This window comes from Acanthisitta chloris, unplaced genomic scaffold (genome assembly GCF_000695815.1).
Source record: "Acanthisitta chloris isolate BGI_N310 unplaced genomic scaffold, ASM69581v1 scaffold37582, whole genome shotgun sequence".
Lineage (NCBI taxonomy): Eukaryota > Metazoa > Chordata > Aves > Passeriformes > Acanthisittidae > Acanthisitta > Acanthisitta chloris.
In genome coordinates, this window is record NW_008660517.1 from 9,488 (window position 1) to 23,694 (window position 14,207).

General features: G+C 42.5%; 1 protein-coding gene across 1 annotated transcript in view; it reads left to right on the top strand.

The window, feature by feature from the left end:
* Positions 1-14,207, top strand: part of LOC103797612 (AP-1 complex subunit gamma-1-like) — a 28,131-nt gene that overhangs the window by 2,213 nt on the left and 11,711 nt on the right. Inside the window, 11 exon segments of the mRNA XM_009069834.1 lie at positions 2,258-2,382; positions 4,504-4,645; positions 5,746-5,842; positions 6,565-6,641; positions 7,714-7,722; positions 8,728-8,823; positions 9,307-9,387; positions 9,635-9,733; positions 10,133-10,188; positions 11,085-11,198; positions 13,507-13,526. Coding sequence (XP_009068082.1) covers positions 2,258-2,382; positions 4,504-4,645; positions 5,746-5,842; positions 6,565-6,641; positions 7,714-7,722; positions 8,728-8,823; positions 9,307-9,387; positions 9,635-9,733; positions 10,133-10,188; positions 11,085-11,198; positions 13,507-13,526 — 916 coding nt within the window.

Here is a 14,207-nt window from a genome sequence, read left to right on the forward strand (position 1 = left end):
TAAGTTGTAGTCTGGCTACATGCCAGTGTTGTATCCAACTTTGCTTATGTATCTGTTACAGTACTGATGTAGCAGATTTTAATTGTTCCTTAGATGAAATGGATATAACAGTATCAAGATTTTTTTCCACTAATTAGACCTAGTAAGAGCTTCAGCTGATCATGTTTCTTAGTATTGCTGTGCATGAATCTAGTTTGCATGTATTTATGTGCAAGTGAAGCAAGAACTCATCAGCCTTTCATGGGGTAAATTTCAGTAATATCTTTTAAATTGAGAAGTACTAGAAATAGATCTTAAAGAGTATCTGTTGCAGTCATTAGTTTCTTTAGGCTCTTCCTCAGTCATTTGTCTTCTGCCTTTGTTGGCTCTTACACTGTAGCTTAGATGTCATCAATTTTACATGGCATTTTTGCAGAGGATTGTATAAGAAAGTATCTTGTAAACTGAGGAAAGAAAGTTGGTTCAGGGGTGCATTATTCTCTTACAGAAAGCACTGGAAAGATGAGAGCCTGATAGCTAGTGTTCTGTACCTTATCCCTGGTTGATCTTGCTCATTTGTGCAAATTCAGTTATCCTTGTGGATGACTGGTCTTATTGTTCAGAGGTGTTTGTTCTGGATTTTCATCCCCTTTAAACCTCACAAACTGGACTCACTTGCTTTCAAGCTTTTTCTCACCAGCTGCTCTAGCTGGGTGTTACATGTGAGGATAGCTTGCACAGCTGACTGTGTGCTCCCGTCCTGTGTGGTTGTGAGAACTCATCAGTGACTAGGCATTAGCAGTTTCTTTCTCTGGCACTTCAGCTTTAATTTTTGTACCAGTATCTTGTGCAACTTCACCCTCATGACGTGTGTGCTTCTTGCATCTCCCCTGTCTGTTGCCCTGTTGAAGCTTCCCTCTAGCTGGGGCCATGGATCACTTCCTGACACCCTGTGTCTGTGCTTGTGCATGTCTCTTTATCTCCTTTTCAGTGGATCTGCTGCCAGCTCTGTCTGACCCCCCTCAGACCCATCATGTATGCTTACTCACTGCCCCAGCTAGTTTCTAAATCAGACTGACAGGAAGTGTTTGTGAGGGATAGGTCTCTACTTTGCTTCTGGAAAGTAGACATTGATTAGACTTGATAAATTATTTGTTACAGAAAAATATTTTAGCACATAGTAATGTCAGAATATTTCTGTGGTTGGGTTTTTTTGCATTAAGAAAGTGTTAAGTTTAAAAAACAGGTTAGCAATTAAATTCTTCATCAGCAGAGTGCAAGTGGGAGCTCTGTATGTTGTCTTGGAGACCTCCTCCATGCAATTGAACACAGTTGCCATTTCTGCATGATGAAAGGGAAGGTTGTAATGGCCACAATGCACATAATTTGAGTAAGCTTCAAGTGTTCCAGTAGAGATTACAGAGCAGTGCAGAAACTAGACTCTGACAGTCTGAGGTGTACCTAGCTGGAGAGTTAGTTACAGATCATAATAAACAAAACCTGGTTTTAGAATCACAGAATTCTAGAATGGTCTTGGTTGAAAGGGACCTTAAAGGTCATTAGTTCCAGCTACCACGGGCAAGGACACCTTCCACTGGACCAGACTGCTCCAAGCCCTGTCCAGCCTGGCATTGAACACGTCAGGGGTGGATGGAGCAGCCACAGCTTCTCTGGGCAACCTGTGCCAGTGCCTCAGCACCCTCACAGGGAACAATTTCTTCATAGTATCTAACCTATATGTGTCCTTTTTCCATTTGAAGCCATTACCCCTTGTCCTATCACTACATGTCCTTGTTCTGGCAACTTAGAGAGCATTGATCCTCTCTCTGGTAAATAAATGGAGACTTTTAAGTCTTGTTCAGAAGTTTCTGGGGCATATCAAACATGACACATGATCTAGACTTCCAGATCTTTACTATTTTGTTTTTAATGATGGATCTCTCATCCCTATCAGTATGTTATGATTTATTTTTGTGATCTGACATAACCCATGTATCTGGTATATCTGAGGTCATGGAAGGTCAGCAGTGTCTGGCCACTTCAAGACACAGGAGCTACTAATGCCTTCCCTGCTGGCTTGCTGAGAGCCTTGGGCAGGTCATTTGGCTTTTCTTGGTTTTCCACAGCACCAGAATGGGAATCAAATACTCTTTAAAATGCATCCCTAGAGACCTAAATTAGTACTCATCAAAATTCAAACTGTTTCTCCTCAGACCAAGAAGTAGTTTTAAGCTAATTCTGTCTTTTTTTTTTTTCTTTTTTCCTTTTTTTTTTCCAGTTGGAGTGCCTCAAGCTCATTGCCTCTCAGAAATTCACAGACAAGCGCATTGGGTATTTAGGTGCCATGTTGCTGCTGGATGAGAGACAGGATGTCCATCTTCTTATGACCAATTGCATCAAGAAGTAAGGGTACCACCTCTCTCTCCATCAACACATGCTCTGAGGTTTCAGGATCTAAAAGTACACTCCTGACAGTGATAATCTGAGTAGTGTTTATTCCTTGTGTTAGAAAACTGGTGTTTTCAATTCATTGTATGCTGCTGACCATACAAGGCTGTTGTAGTATTGTACTGTATTGTATGATCCTGTGTAGCTTCCTTAGTGGGAACAGTGTAAAATTGCAATGGTTCAGAAGAGGTGTATGTAGCAGCAGCACACATTGTGTGTGTGTTTGCTTCTGCTGACGAGCTTTGAAGAGCTGTCAAGGAGCAAGGCTGTGTATTCTGCTTCCTTTTTAAGGCTGCCCTAACAGTCCTGATGAATGGTTTTCCTTGGAAGCAAAGTGCTGCCTGCTTGTCATCTTGCTGAAACCAGACAAGAGGGGATGGGAATTTATCTTTCTTTTTATGCTTTTTTCTCTCAGCAAAGCAATGTTAAACTGAGGCTTTTTAGTAGATGACAATCAGTGCATTTCCAATACTGTTTGTTTTCAAGATGAGTGGGAGCAGCAGTGAAACAGCTGGGCTTACCCAGCATCATTGGTTGTGTGTGGAGTGTCTGTTTTCATTATTGTTTACTTTTAGAGTATAAGCTTGTTAGATGTTGGCAAGTAAAGCACTGATCTTCAGTTGCTGTGGCCTCAAAGTGTGTGGAGAGGGGCTTGACAAAATTGCAGGCCTGAGGATCTGCTAACTGGACCCTAGTGTCCAAGAGATAAGATGTTTGTCTAAAGATCTTTCATGGAAATGCTATACCTGTGAGGCTCTTGTATTAGAATCAGGCTGATAGGTTAATGTCTCTTTTGATTGTTTATGCTAAGGTGAGTTGGGTAAGACTGTAGTGAGTTTGAACTGGAAATAGTTCAGACTGAAGCTGAGCAAAAGTGGTGGACAGCTTCCCACCACCTCCCTGGGTTTATTGCTTTCTCCTTTGGCTTCTGTATCTACTGCTTTGTCTCATTGCTATCTAGGCAGTAAGGGATTTGGTTTATGGCACTGGATTTTTGTTGTAGCAAGACCTAGATTCTTGATACAAAAAGGCAGGGCCCACCTGAAGCATGTACCTGCTATGCACACACCTTTATTTAGCTGCCAGAAGTTCATTAAAGGAAGGAAACAGTAAACCAACCCATTTAGTAGCATGTGCTACCTCTTCCTTCATCTCCATGTTGCCATAACTGCTTGCTGTTACGACCAGGATGCTGTCTCTCTCTGTTCTGCACGTCATGCGATTTGCTTACACACCACTTGTGTTCTCAGCTCTCCATCGTGCAGTCTCCAGCTCCCCTTGCCTCCCACACCAGGAGCCATGGTTTTTACTTTCTTCAGCGCTGATCCCTGGGTGCTGTGGTGACATGAGTACCAAACACAGATGGAAGAGTAGTGTAGAAATCAGTTTGAAAGGCTGTTGGCATTGCTGTGTGTCTTATGCTGAGTGTGGCACTGGTAGCTGGCCTCAAGCTTAGCATCTCCTGTTGCGTGGTTTAACTTCTTACCGATCACTTTTCACAGCTTCCTCAGGCTTTTGAAGTTGCTAAACAGAATTTCTGTATGGATTATTTTCGGGGTGTGGGAGCAGTGAGGTCTGTGGGTTTTGGTCAGGATAGAGGATATTTTTATGTAGATTTTTCTGTACTGTTTGGTTTACAAATGCAGAAGCTAAATCCTTTCCTGGAATATGTTTAAACTGGGGCAACCCACAGAGTCACTGCAGGTCTGTACTTCATGTTAAGTTCTTTTCTGCACGCAAGGTCCAAAATACAACTGGTTTTTGAAGTTTAATGGAATTCTGTGTGGTCTTTCCTCTTCTCAGCTCAGTTTCTGGATACACACCTGATAGTTGAATCAAGCATTTTATCTTTTTAATTGAGGATTCTAAGTGGAAGTAGTAGCAAACCCTGTGGTACATGCACTGAAACTTGCTATTGCTCCCAAGTCATGCTCCCAGATAGCTGAGAATCTGGAAAGTTCTTTTGGGCCATGTGTGCAGCTGGTTAGATGACTGTAGCCATAGATGCCTTTTTGTGTGTGTTCAGTTTCTCTCTGTCCATGCTGATTGTCTTTCTCCTGTTGTTCTCCTTTACAGTGACCTTAACCACAGCACGCAGTATGTGCAGGGGCTGGCACTCTGTACCCTTGGCTGCATGGGCTCCTCAGAAATGTGCAGAGACCTTGCAGGAGAGGTGGAGAAGCTCCTCAAAACTTCCAACTCCTATCTTAGGAAGAAGGTACTTATGGATTAAAAGGCAAGATGGACCGGATACCTTGCTAATGTCTGGAATACTAGATGACTTGGATCACGTTGGCTGAATACATTGCCAGTGTGCAAGACAGAGCTCAAAACTCCATGTGTCGATAGCAGGGATGTGTGTAAGCCTCTCAAAGACAAACCTCCAATGAGTGAGGCAGTTGTTTGTACTTTTGCACTATCTTAAGGTTGTTGATGGTAGTGTGAACACCTGCCCCTTCTCAGACATGAACCCCAAACTTCTGGTCATCAGTTTTATTTCTTTGTCTTCTCAGATAAGTCCAGAGAAACTGTGATTAATAATCTCAAGATTTAAATTCTTTATCTTCTATTGATGATGGTGACAGTAGTATGAGAGCTGGAAAAAAACCACATTTGTCTTGTTTCTGCAACACGTGTGATCGCCCTGTTTTAGACAGATCTATTGTATCTATTATGTGTTGGAGAGGGTGTGAAGATGTAGGAAGAGATACTTTGTTCCCTTGTTGTCTAATGCTGGATCTCGAGAGAGACTGGATGGAAAGCAATGCTAAGGGGTATTGCTGTGTTCTGGGAAGAGGCCCTTAGTGTACTTGATTCTCAAGCAGCTGCAGAGAATATTGTCTCCTGTGGCTTCTGCATACTAGAAGAAATGGGCAGGTTTTTTCAGGATACTTTTGTTTCACATAGGACCCATCGCCTGCAGGAGGAAGTTATTTTTTGGGAAAGAAAATGACCCAAAATTTGACATAAGTTTAATTATTTGCTTCCAATGCATTAACCCCTGCCTAGCAACAGGAAGACAGGCTGAAGTGACCCTGTTAAAGGCAGATAATAGCACTTCTGATGTGAATAACATGAAAATGAACCGTTGCTAATGGGAGTATTAGTTTGTAGCTCAGTGCTCCCCTGCCCCAATTTGTGGTAGTTTTATTGAACTCTTTTGTGATGCTGTCTAGTAACACTTGTAATAGAGAGATGGAAAAATGTACCATGAATTTTCCAGGCCTTTGTATGTTGTGAAGGTTGTGCTGAATGTTCTCAAAGCAGGGTACTGTTGTCATTTCAGTGTGTACTAACAGAGGTGTTTTTCCTACCCAGGCAGCACTGTGCGCTGTTCATGTCATCAGAAAGGTGCCTGAACTCATGGAGATGTTCTTGCCAGCCACCAAAAACTTGCTGAATGAGAAGAACCATGGTAATAGCTGAGACTGTACTTATCAAGGCTAGGGCATTCTCTGTGATAGTGCACTTGCTGCGTAAGCCTTTGGTTTGGAAGGACCTTTTGAGGTCCATTTATGTGATTTGTTTCTTCCCATTTGTGTGCAGTGGAATCAAATGTCACTGAAAAGGAAGGAGTGTGTGTGACTGCTAGACAGCAGGACTTTTACATGGCATAGGTGACAAAAGGAACTCTTCCACTGTGTTTTGATGTACTTCAGAGTGGGTGAAATGGGAAAGTTTGTGATTTTTGTCCAGTACACTGCCTAAAGTGACTCTCAAGTGCACCCTTTAGTGTTTGGGTTTCTTTTATGTAGTCTTTCTCTAGATGGAGCCCTGAGACTTTCTGAGGAAGGCCCAGTTCAGGTCATGTAAGTCAGCTAGGCTACCCAGATCAGAAGAGAAAATCAGGAAGTGTGAGGAACCAAATACCCCAATGCAATTAACACATTGACCAAGTCCAATTCCTCTCCTCCTTTGGCCTTAAGTTGCAGCTTTAAGGTATGGGCACATTGCTCTCTGCTTTCCCTTGGGCACAGCTGTGGGCATGAACACCTTTAGTGGTAGATATGCTGAGTTTAAGAATAATATTTTTTAATGGTTTCATGTTGTTTTCTTATGATCTTTATCTCATGTCTGGAGCCAATGGAACAGCATTAATTGTAGATACATTCTTCTTTTTCCTTCCCTTCCCTTTAGGTGTCCTTCACACATCAGTAGTCCTCCTCACAGAGATGTGTGAGAGAAGCCCAGACATGCTTGCACACTTTAGAAAGGTAAGTGTGAACTGGTTATATTGCAGAGTTAATATTCATGACCTTTTAAGGAAATCCTTATAACTGTTTGGGTGAAGAATTTAATGATACTGTGTGCTTATTACCTAAATGTTTTTCAAAGTCATTAAATGTGGGAATTTTGTGTGTATCTAGCCCTAATTCCCTGCAGTAAGTGGGTAAGTTGCAAAACATCAGTCTTCAGATTGTGCCATATGAAACTCATCCTAAAGTTAGATTTAAAGTGTTCTCTTATGGCTTTCTGCACTCTTTGTATCTAATTGCAAAGTGACATTGGAATCACAAATGTAATAAACATAAAGAGACAAAGATGAAAAACTGGAACTTACGCCAACACCTGAATGCTTTAACCCACAGCCACACGGTTTTAGAAACTCAGGTCAAAAATACCCATGGAAGTTCTAGCTATGTAGACACCTCATGTCTGGTGCATGCTGTACTGCATTATATGCCATTTTAACTTAAGGCTTTGAGAGTCAGTGTCACTCTTCCTCCTCTGGTTAGGAATGTTTGTGTCCTACCACCCTCACGACTTCCTTGTGCTGTTTGCTATGATTTGCTGAGAGTGTATTACTGCCATGTGAAAGACTAGCAGTAGAAGGGCATCTGGAAATTGCCTTGATTGTCATTCTGACTTCTTGGCCAATGAGAAGAAAATGAACTAAGCAGGGAGAACAGAACTGGCCATTTGCTCCTTTGAAAAGTCTTAAAGGTGTTTGTTTATCTGCGTGCCCAGTTTACTGTTCTTCCTTGGCTTGTCAAACTACATCCTTTGGTGCATCTTAGCATTTTGGCGTGCATCTTCCCTTGCCTTAATTGTATATGTCAAAGCAGGTTCATTTTGCAGGTACCATCCCTGCTACTAATTGCTCAGTTAAGATGATAGCTGTGGGAAAAGAGAGAAGAGCTGAGTCCACAGAGTTTAGTTACTGGGTACATTCTTTCTAGCTATTTCTTGTAGTTGTTTATGCTGTGAATGGTATAACATTGTCCCTAATGCCTGCTTCGTCTGTTTTGTCCCTTTTGTCTGTTTGGCTTTAGTGTGTTGAGTTAGAATGAAAAGGTAAGAGTTAATTCTTCTAGATGGTGCATGTTTACCTTGAATCTGTAGATGTTTGTCCCCTGTGAGGCAGTGCCTCTTAATGACACGTTTCTGATCGATGCCACACGCTTAGATCCACTGTACTTGTCTAATGCTCTTTTTGTGCTGGTCCTGTCACTAAACTTCTACACCCATGGCAGCCCTGAATCTCAGTTGTGGCCTTCTCCAAACATCAGCCTGCTTGCCTCAGGCTGTCTCTCATTTGAGGAATACTCGAGGGAATTTCTTTTGGACCTGTGTAAACTGTAGCTTTGGGCTTTGTGTTTTGCCGGAATCACAGGGCAACTTTGGGTAATACCCAAAAGGGAGCAGGACAGACAGTTATTTAGCTGCTTACTGTGCTGCAAAGGCCAATGGAGTGCTGATATTCTTCATGGGTGTAATTTGACTCCAGAAAATTGGGAAGCGGCCCTCAACCGATCTCCATGGCTGTAATGTTCCCCTTTGTTCTGTCCTCAGTTGTGATAACTTTTGCATGTTAGAAGGCAAAGGATATGTTAATCAGGGTTCCAGGAATGCTCTGCTTGTCTGTTACTCTGTCTCAAGGGAAGATGTTGCAGCACCCTTTGGCTTCCTCTTTAAGGCAGATACAGAAAGTTCAGGGTTCCTTTTCGTTGTGTGTTTTATAAAGTGCACATGTTCAGAGGAGTGTGTAAGTCCTGAGGAGAGAAGGTAGGAACAAAAAAGAGATGATGGGGAAACTCAGTTGATTTTTGAGCACTATACGACAAGTGTAGATTTAATACTTTAAAAATACGATATGATGCTCAGGTCCCAGCTACACTGCTCTAGTTGTGCCCTAGCTAAGCTGGAAGTACTCTTACAGTATCAGCTCTAGGTATGCAGATGAACTTTTTAGAAGAATCCAGGGACTGACTTGCTTTCAGATACAAAATTTGATCTGTGCTTCAAAGCTGGAGGGGGTGAAGGAATAATACCATAACAGGACAACTCTCTTCTTCACAGCTCGTTCCCCAATTAGTTCGTATTCTGAAGAACCTTATCATGTCTGGATATTCACCAGAGCATGATGTGTCTGGGATCAGTGACCCCTTTTTGCAGGTAAGAACTGATGCAAACAGTTATTGATAGCTCTAATTCTAGTGCTGTGCTGTGAGCCTTAGGTGTGATGAGGTGCTTACCTCAGGGCAGCTCTGTTGATTTTGAGATTTTGTGTGCCTGTTAGAGGTGATTGTGCAAATGCTCTTCATCTGTTCTAGTGAAGGACACCTGCCTTCGTTTAACCAGCACTTGTAGTGCCTTATCATGTTATGTGACAAGAGACAAGCAGCAGCACATACTGCTCTTGCGAGACTGTGCCTGGTAGTGAGTGGACTCTGAGCAGTTCTGGCTAGTGGGAAGAAAATGAGCACAGCATAAGCCTGTTCTTGTTGATAAAGGTGTTACTCAGGATAAGCATTTTGCTTAGGAATGGAAATCAGCAGCTTGTTTTGCTTCTTTGCCACTCAGGGAAGTATACTGGGCGTTTCATGGCCCCATGTCAAACACTGCCACCAGTAAGCTTCTCTTTGCTTTGTCACATAGGTACGAATCCTGCGGTTACTAAGAATTTTAGGGCGAAATGATGATGATTCTAGTGAAGCAATGAATGATATACTTGCACAGGTGAGGCTGCAAGGTTGATGAACAGTTTAAACTTTCTCTTAGTTTCCTAACAATGTGCGTTCAGCAGCACTGGTGAGGACACAGCTGCTTGCCGTGATGGGTGGAATTATGCTGGGAGAGATGCATGTTCACAAGTGTGCTGATATTTGCAAGGGATTGGTTGCTTTCACTGCCTGTTCTGCAGAGCAGCACAAAAGGGATCTGTTTCACATGCTTTAGAGTTGCTTATTTTGTTTCCTTTCTCCAGGTTGCCACTAATACAGAAACAAGTAAAAATGTGGGAAATGCCATTCTCTATGAAACTGTGCTGACTATTATGGACATAAAATCTGAGAGTGGGCTGAGAGTAAGTTGCCTTTGCTGTGGCCTTTGTTTTTTAACTAGGATTGTGTTAGCATAATTTGTGTGGAGGGCATGAAGCGAAGTTGTTTCACCCAAGCACAGCTCTACAGTTGACTCTGCATGAGACTTGCCTTTTCAAACAGTGATGCTTGTTTGAGAGTTTTTGGTTTTGTCTTTTTCTAATAACAAAAATGAAAAAGCAAAGCTTCCTGCAGGCTGTGTTTCCTTGAGTGCAGGTGAGAGCCTGTCTCTTGGCTTTTCTTCTGCTTAGGCAGCTTCAGAGTTCTTTTTGGCTAAGAACCACAATGGTAGTTTTGACATGTTGCCTTAGAAATCCTGGTGAAATGATGCAGGTGACCGGCAGCCCTTTGTGATCACTGACCTTCCCTGACTCTCTCTGCAGGTGTTAGCCATTAACATCCTAGGCCGTTTCCTACTAAACAACGACAAAAATATTAGGTGAGTTGTGCAAAGTGTGTCTGCCAACACCCAGTTTAAAATGTGTGAGAAGCTGAGGTAGAGCTCAGGTAGAGCTCTCACCAGGAGACCAAGTTGGGATCAGTGCTGTGGGGATTAGTGTGGCTGTCGAGTTTGCTTCTTTCTTGGTGCATTCTTTTCTCCATGCAAATCTTAACTGTGGCCCTGCCCTCCTTAGTTGATTAGTTTGGTGTATGATCTGATTCTTAACGTGTGATTTGTCAATATGGCCCATGTGTTTTTCCTATAACTTGTGGATCTCCTGTCTTGCCCCAAGTAGTCTGTGGTGCTACTCAAATTGGAGCTGGCACTGATGATCTGACAAATTAAGCGAAGACTGATTTTTCTAATTGTTTGCTGGTGGCAACAAGGGAGTCTGGCTGTGCTTTGGTCACTATTAATCTGGACATGGAATTGCTGCAACTGCTAGAATTGAGACCCATCTCTAGGCAGTTGGATAGCAAATAATGATATGGATCACAGACTCTAGCCTTGGGCATTGTCACTCATGGTAGTTTGAGTGTAAGATCCATGGAGGTCTGCTCTTTAATTGCCTTATCTTTTCAAAATCCTCATAAAGAGTGGACAGCTGACACGAGCCCAGGGAGTGGGACAGGTGCTTCTCCAGGCAGGGGGTGTTGTTACCGTTCAGTATGGTAACTCGCCTGTGCAGACAGGCCAGGCAGTCCCCTGGGAAGTTTACATTCATTACTGAGTCGGGCTCGATCTCAGAGGTCTTTTCCAACCTTAATGATTCTGTGATCTGAGCGTGGGAGAATCGTGTTCTGTTGTAAAATGAGACTAAGTTTGGGGGCAGGCAGGGCATAGAAATTAAATGGCTGCTGTCAGCTGCTGATCACTGTGTGTCCTGATGGCAGATATGTAGCTTTGACATCGTTGTTGAAAACTGTGCAGACAGACCATAATGCAGTACAGCGGCACAGGAGCACCATTGTGGACTGCCTGAAGGATCTGGATGTCTCCATTAAAAGGTAATCCAAGTACTAGTGAAATACTGTCGAGGCTGACAGCCTGTGGAAGGTGAGCAGGGCGCATGGGAAAATGACAGTCCTGGGGAACTGTAGGTGAGGTGTAGTATGATTCACAATTCAAAGCAGGTAATGAAGGTGTGCAGCCACCTTCTTTGGGAAGCTGCTGTATCTTGGGGGAAGATACATGTATCTTGGATTGAGGAAAAAAAATATTTGCCTGAATTTTTCTGAAATGGAATCTCAGTGGAGATCAGATCTGTGTGCTTTCAGCCTCTGTACAGTGTGATCCTACTGTGAACCTCCAGTGTGATCCTATGAGCCTACTCTGATGTGCTCCACATTGCTTTTCTTTCCCAGATGAGCAGGCAGTGCCATGTTGTCTCGAAGCAGTGTTAAATCATCCCAATAATGTATTCTAGATTAAATTGATTAGGCAGTGGTAGAATTCGGACTTACCTTGATTGTTCAAACAATTTACAAACCATGTCCTGTTACCGTTCTTGGTGTTCATTTGTCATTTAAGTAGTGGTATGTTACTGCTTCTCTGGGCAATGGGAAACTTGCAACCTTCTCACTACAGAAATACTTCTTATACTCAGGGTTAACTTTTTCCTCAGTTTCTTCTCATTACTTCAATTATGCTCCTTTTACTAATGATAGTAACTTTCTTCTATTTCTGTCAGTCACTCATGGAAACTCTGGAGTTGTTTGGTCTCACTTTTGCCCAGCCTATGCCCTGCTGCTCTTCCAAACTTGAGTCTTTTGGCCTGTCAGTTCCTTGCTCTTTCTTTCAGAAGTCTCTTCCTTGTCGTTGTTTCTGTAACTGGGTTACAGAGAGAGGTCTGAGCTCAGTGCAGCATACAGCATGCGGTAATGGGGACAGTTGTATCCCTTTGTATTCTGTGGATTCTCTCTGCTACAGGCCAGAATTTCATTGAGCCCTCATCACATCATGAATATACCTTTAAAATTGCTCAGCCTCTTCTCTCCACCTTCTCAAACTGATTAGATGCACTAGAGATACTTGTTCTAATAGGCATTCTTCAAATTTATGCCCATCTTTGAATCAGATACAGATTTTTTTTTGCATGGCACTGTTCAGTCTAGTGTGTAGAGAACAGGGCAGAAATTGGATTTGTCTCACTTCTCAAACTTACTTTTAACTGTTATGCAATGGGTATCATGTAATCTTATTTTTACAGTTGCAGTCTTAAATGCTGAGGAAGGCAGGGTGCTATTGCTCTGTGGTGCCAGAGCCAGCACAAGGCTGGTTGTGAAACAGCAAAGCCACATCTAGGTTTTGGGTAGAAGGTAATGAATACATTTTATTGGTGCCTGCTAGGGAAACACAGGTATGCTACAAACAACTGAGCTTCATGTCTGAGTGCTGTTGGAGGATGAAGCCTTTGAGTGATCCATCAGCAGAGCATGATGTTGCCGTGATGACACTCGTGCTGCTGACAATGCACTGTCTTCATTGAAGCAATATATTGACTGGGTGTGTGTCAGAGTTCTCAGGTCACAGGTTTCAAGGGCTGGGACTTGAGGAAAAGATACAACACCAGGTTTTGGTTATCTGAAGCATAACCTTCTCATCATCTTGTAACCATTGCAGTTCATCTTTTGGTCCATGTAGTATAATTCAGAATGGCTTTGCCATTTAATATAAGTCTTTATGTCTGCTTAATTTGATTAAACTACATGATTAGGAGTTTCGTGGCAGAAATGAAGCATGTAATATGGCTGAAGGTAAGCAATATGTGCTGAGATAAATGCCTGGTGTTAAGATTACAGTGTCCTCCTGTGCACCTGCAGTATTGATACATCACATTAGGGACTGAGAAGTTAAATGTAAACATGGAAAACCTGTAACCCAGTAAGGTCAGGTGCAAGGAGTTAGGCACTAGTTGGAGGGATGCAAACAATCCTAACAGTCATGGAGGTAATCAGCTAGACACAGATTTAAATGTTAAAATGTAACAACTTAGTTCTGTATTTCCACCCTAATTCTGAACAGCTCTGTGTTTTCTCAGTCTGTGGATATTAGTCGGCAAAAAGCAAAGTAACAAATTTACAATTCATTCTGTTGAAATCCTTTTTATTATGGTAATCCCTAGGAAGGTGTTTAGAAGCAGTGCTGTCTAGATGTTCACAGATTCTTGGGGACAAATAGCTTGTGCCCAGCACAGTTTTAAAGATCAGTTAGGGATGTTTAGTGAGCCTGTTTAAACACATTTTAATATAACTACTGCCAATTTGTGCAGAAATCAATCACTTCTGAAGTTAGTCTTCATTCAGAAAATGTCAGAAGAATGAGAGACCTGTCCTGGAATCAACTACAGAAGCTTCGAGTAGAAGGGCCAGGGAGTAGCCTCTGAGCTCTCAATGGGCACAGGAAGGAATAGGAGGGAGCTAGTGCTCTGGCTTATGGTGTCAGCCTGATGTAGGGATGAGGAATGGGCTCTGAACAGAGCACCAGCTTAGCTTTGGGTTCCAGAAATCTTACGTAGTCTATCCGGCAGGTACACTAAAGCTTACCAGGCAACACTTTAAATCCCTATTGAATTTGAATATCTGGAGTTGGAAACAAGTCTTTTCTGGATCCCTGAAGCTGGAGAAAGTGTGTTTGTTGTAGCATGGATTAGTTATTGCAGTCTGGTGTCAGAAATGACCAGCATGCGTTTACAAACACTTGGACAGTCAGACTTAAATGCTGATGGACTCTGGCTGCTGGGAGATACTGCTAGCCTTAATGGCATTATGGATAGATGTTTCTAGAACATCCTGCACCCCTGTTCCCCCATAGTGTTTTGGGGGGTGGGCATTTATCATCTGCCTGTGACCAGGAAGTTACTGGCACATTTAATGTGGAAGGCTGTTCTCACAGGATTAGTAAATACTGCTTTCTTAATTAAAAGGTGAGTGCAGTTTTGTAGCTAGACAGGTGGTTTGTGGGGTTCTTTTCTTCCTTCAGTAGGTGAAATAGTTGATTTGTTTTCTGTCTCTTTC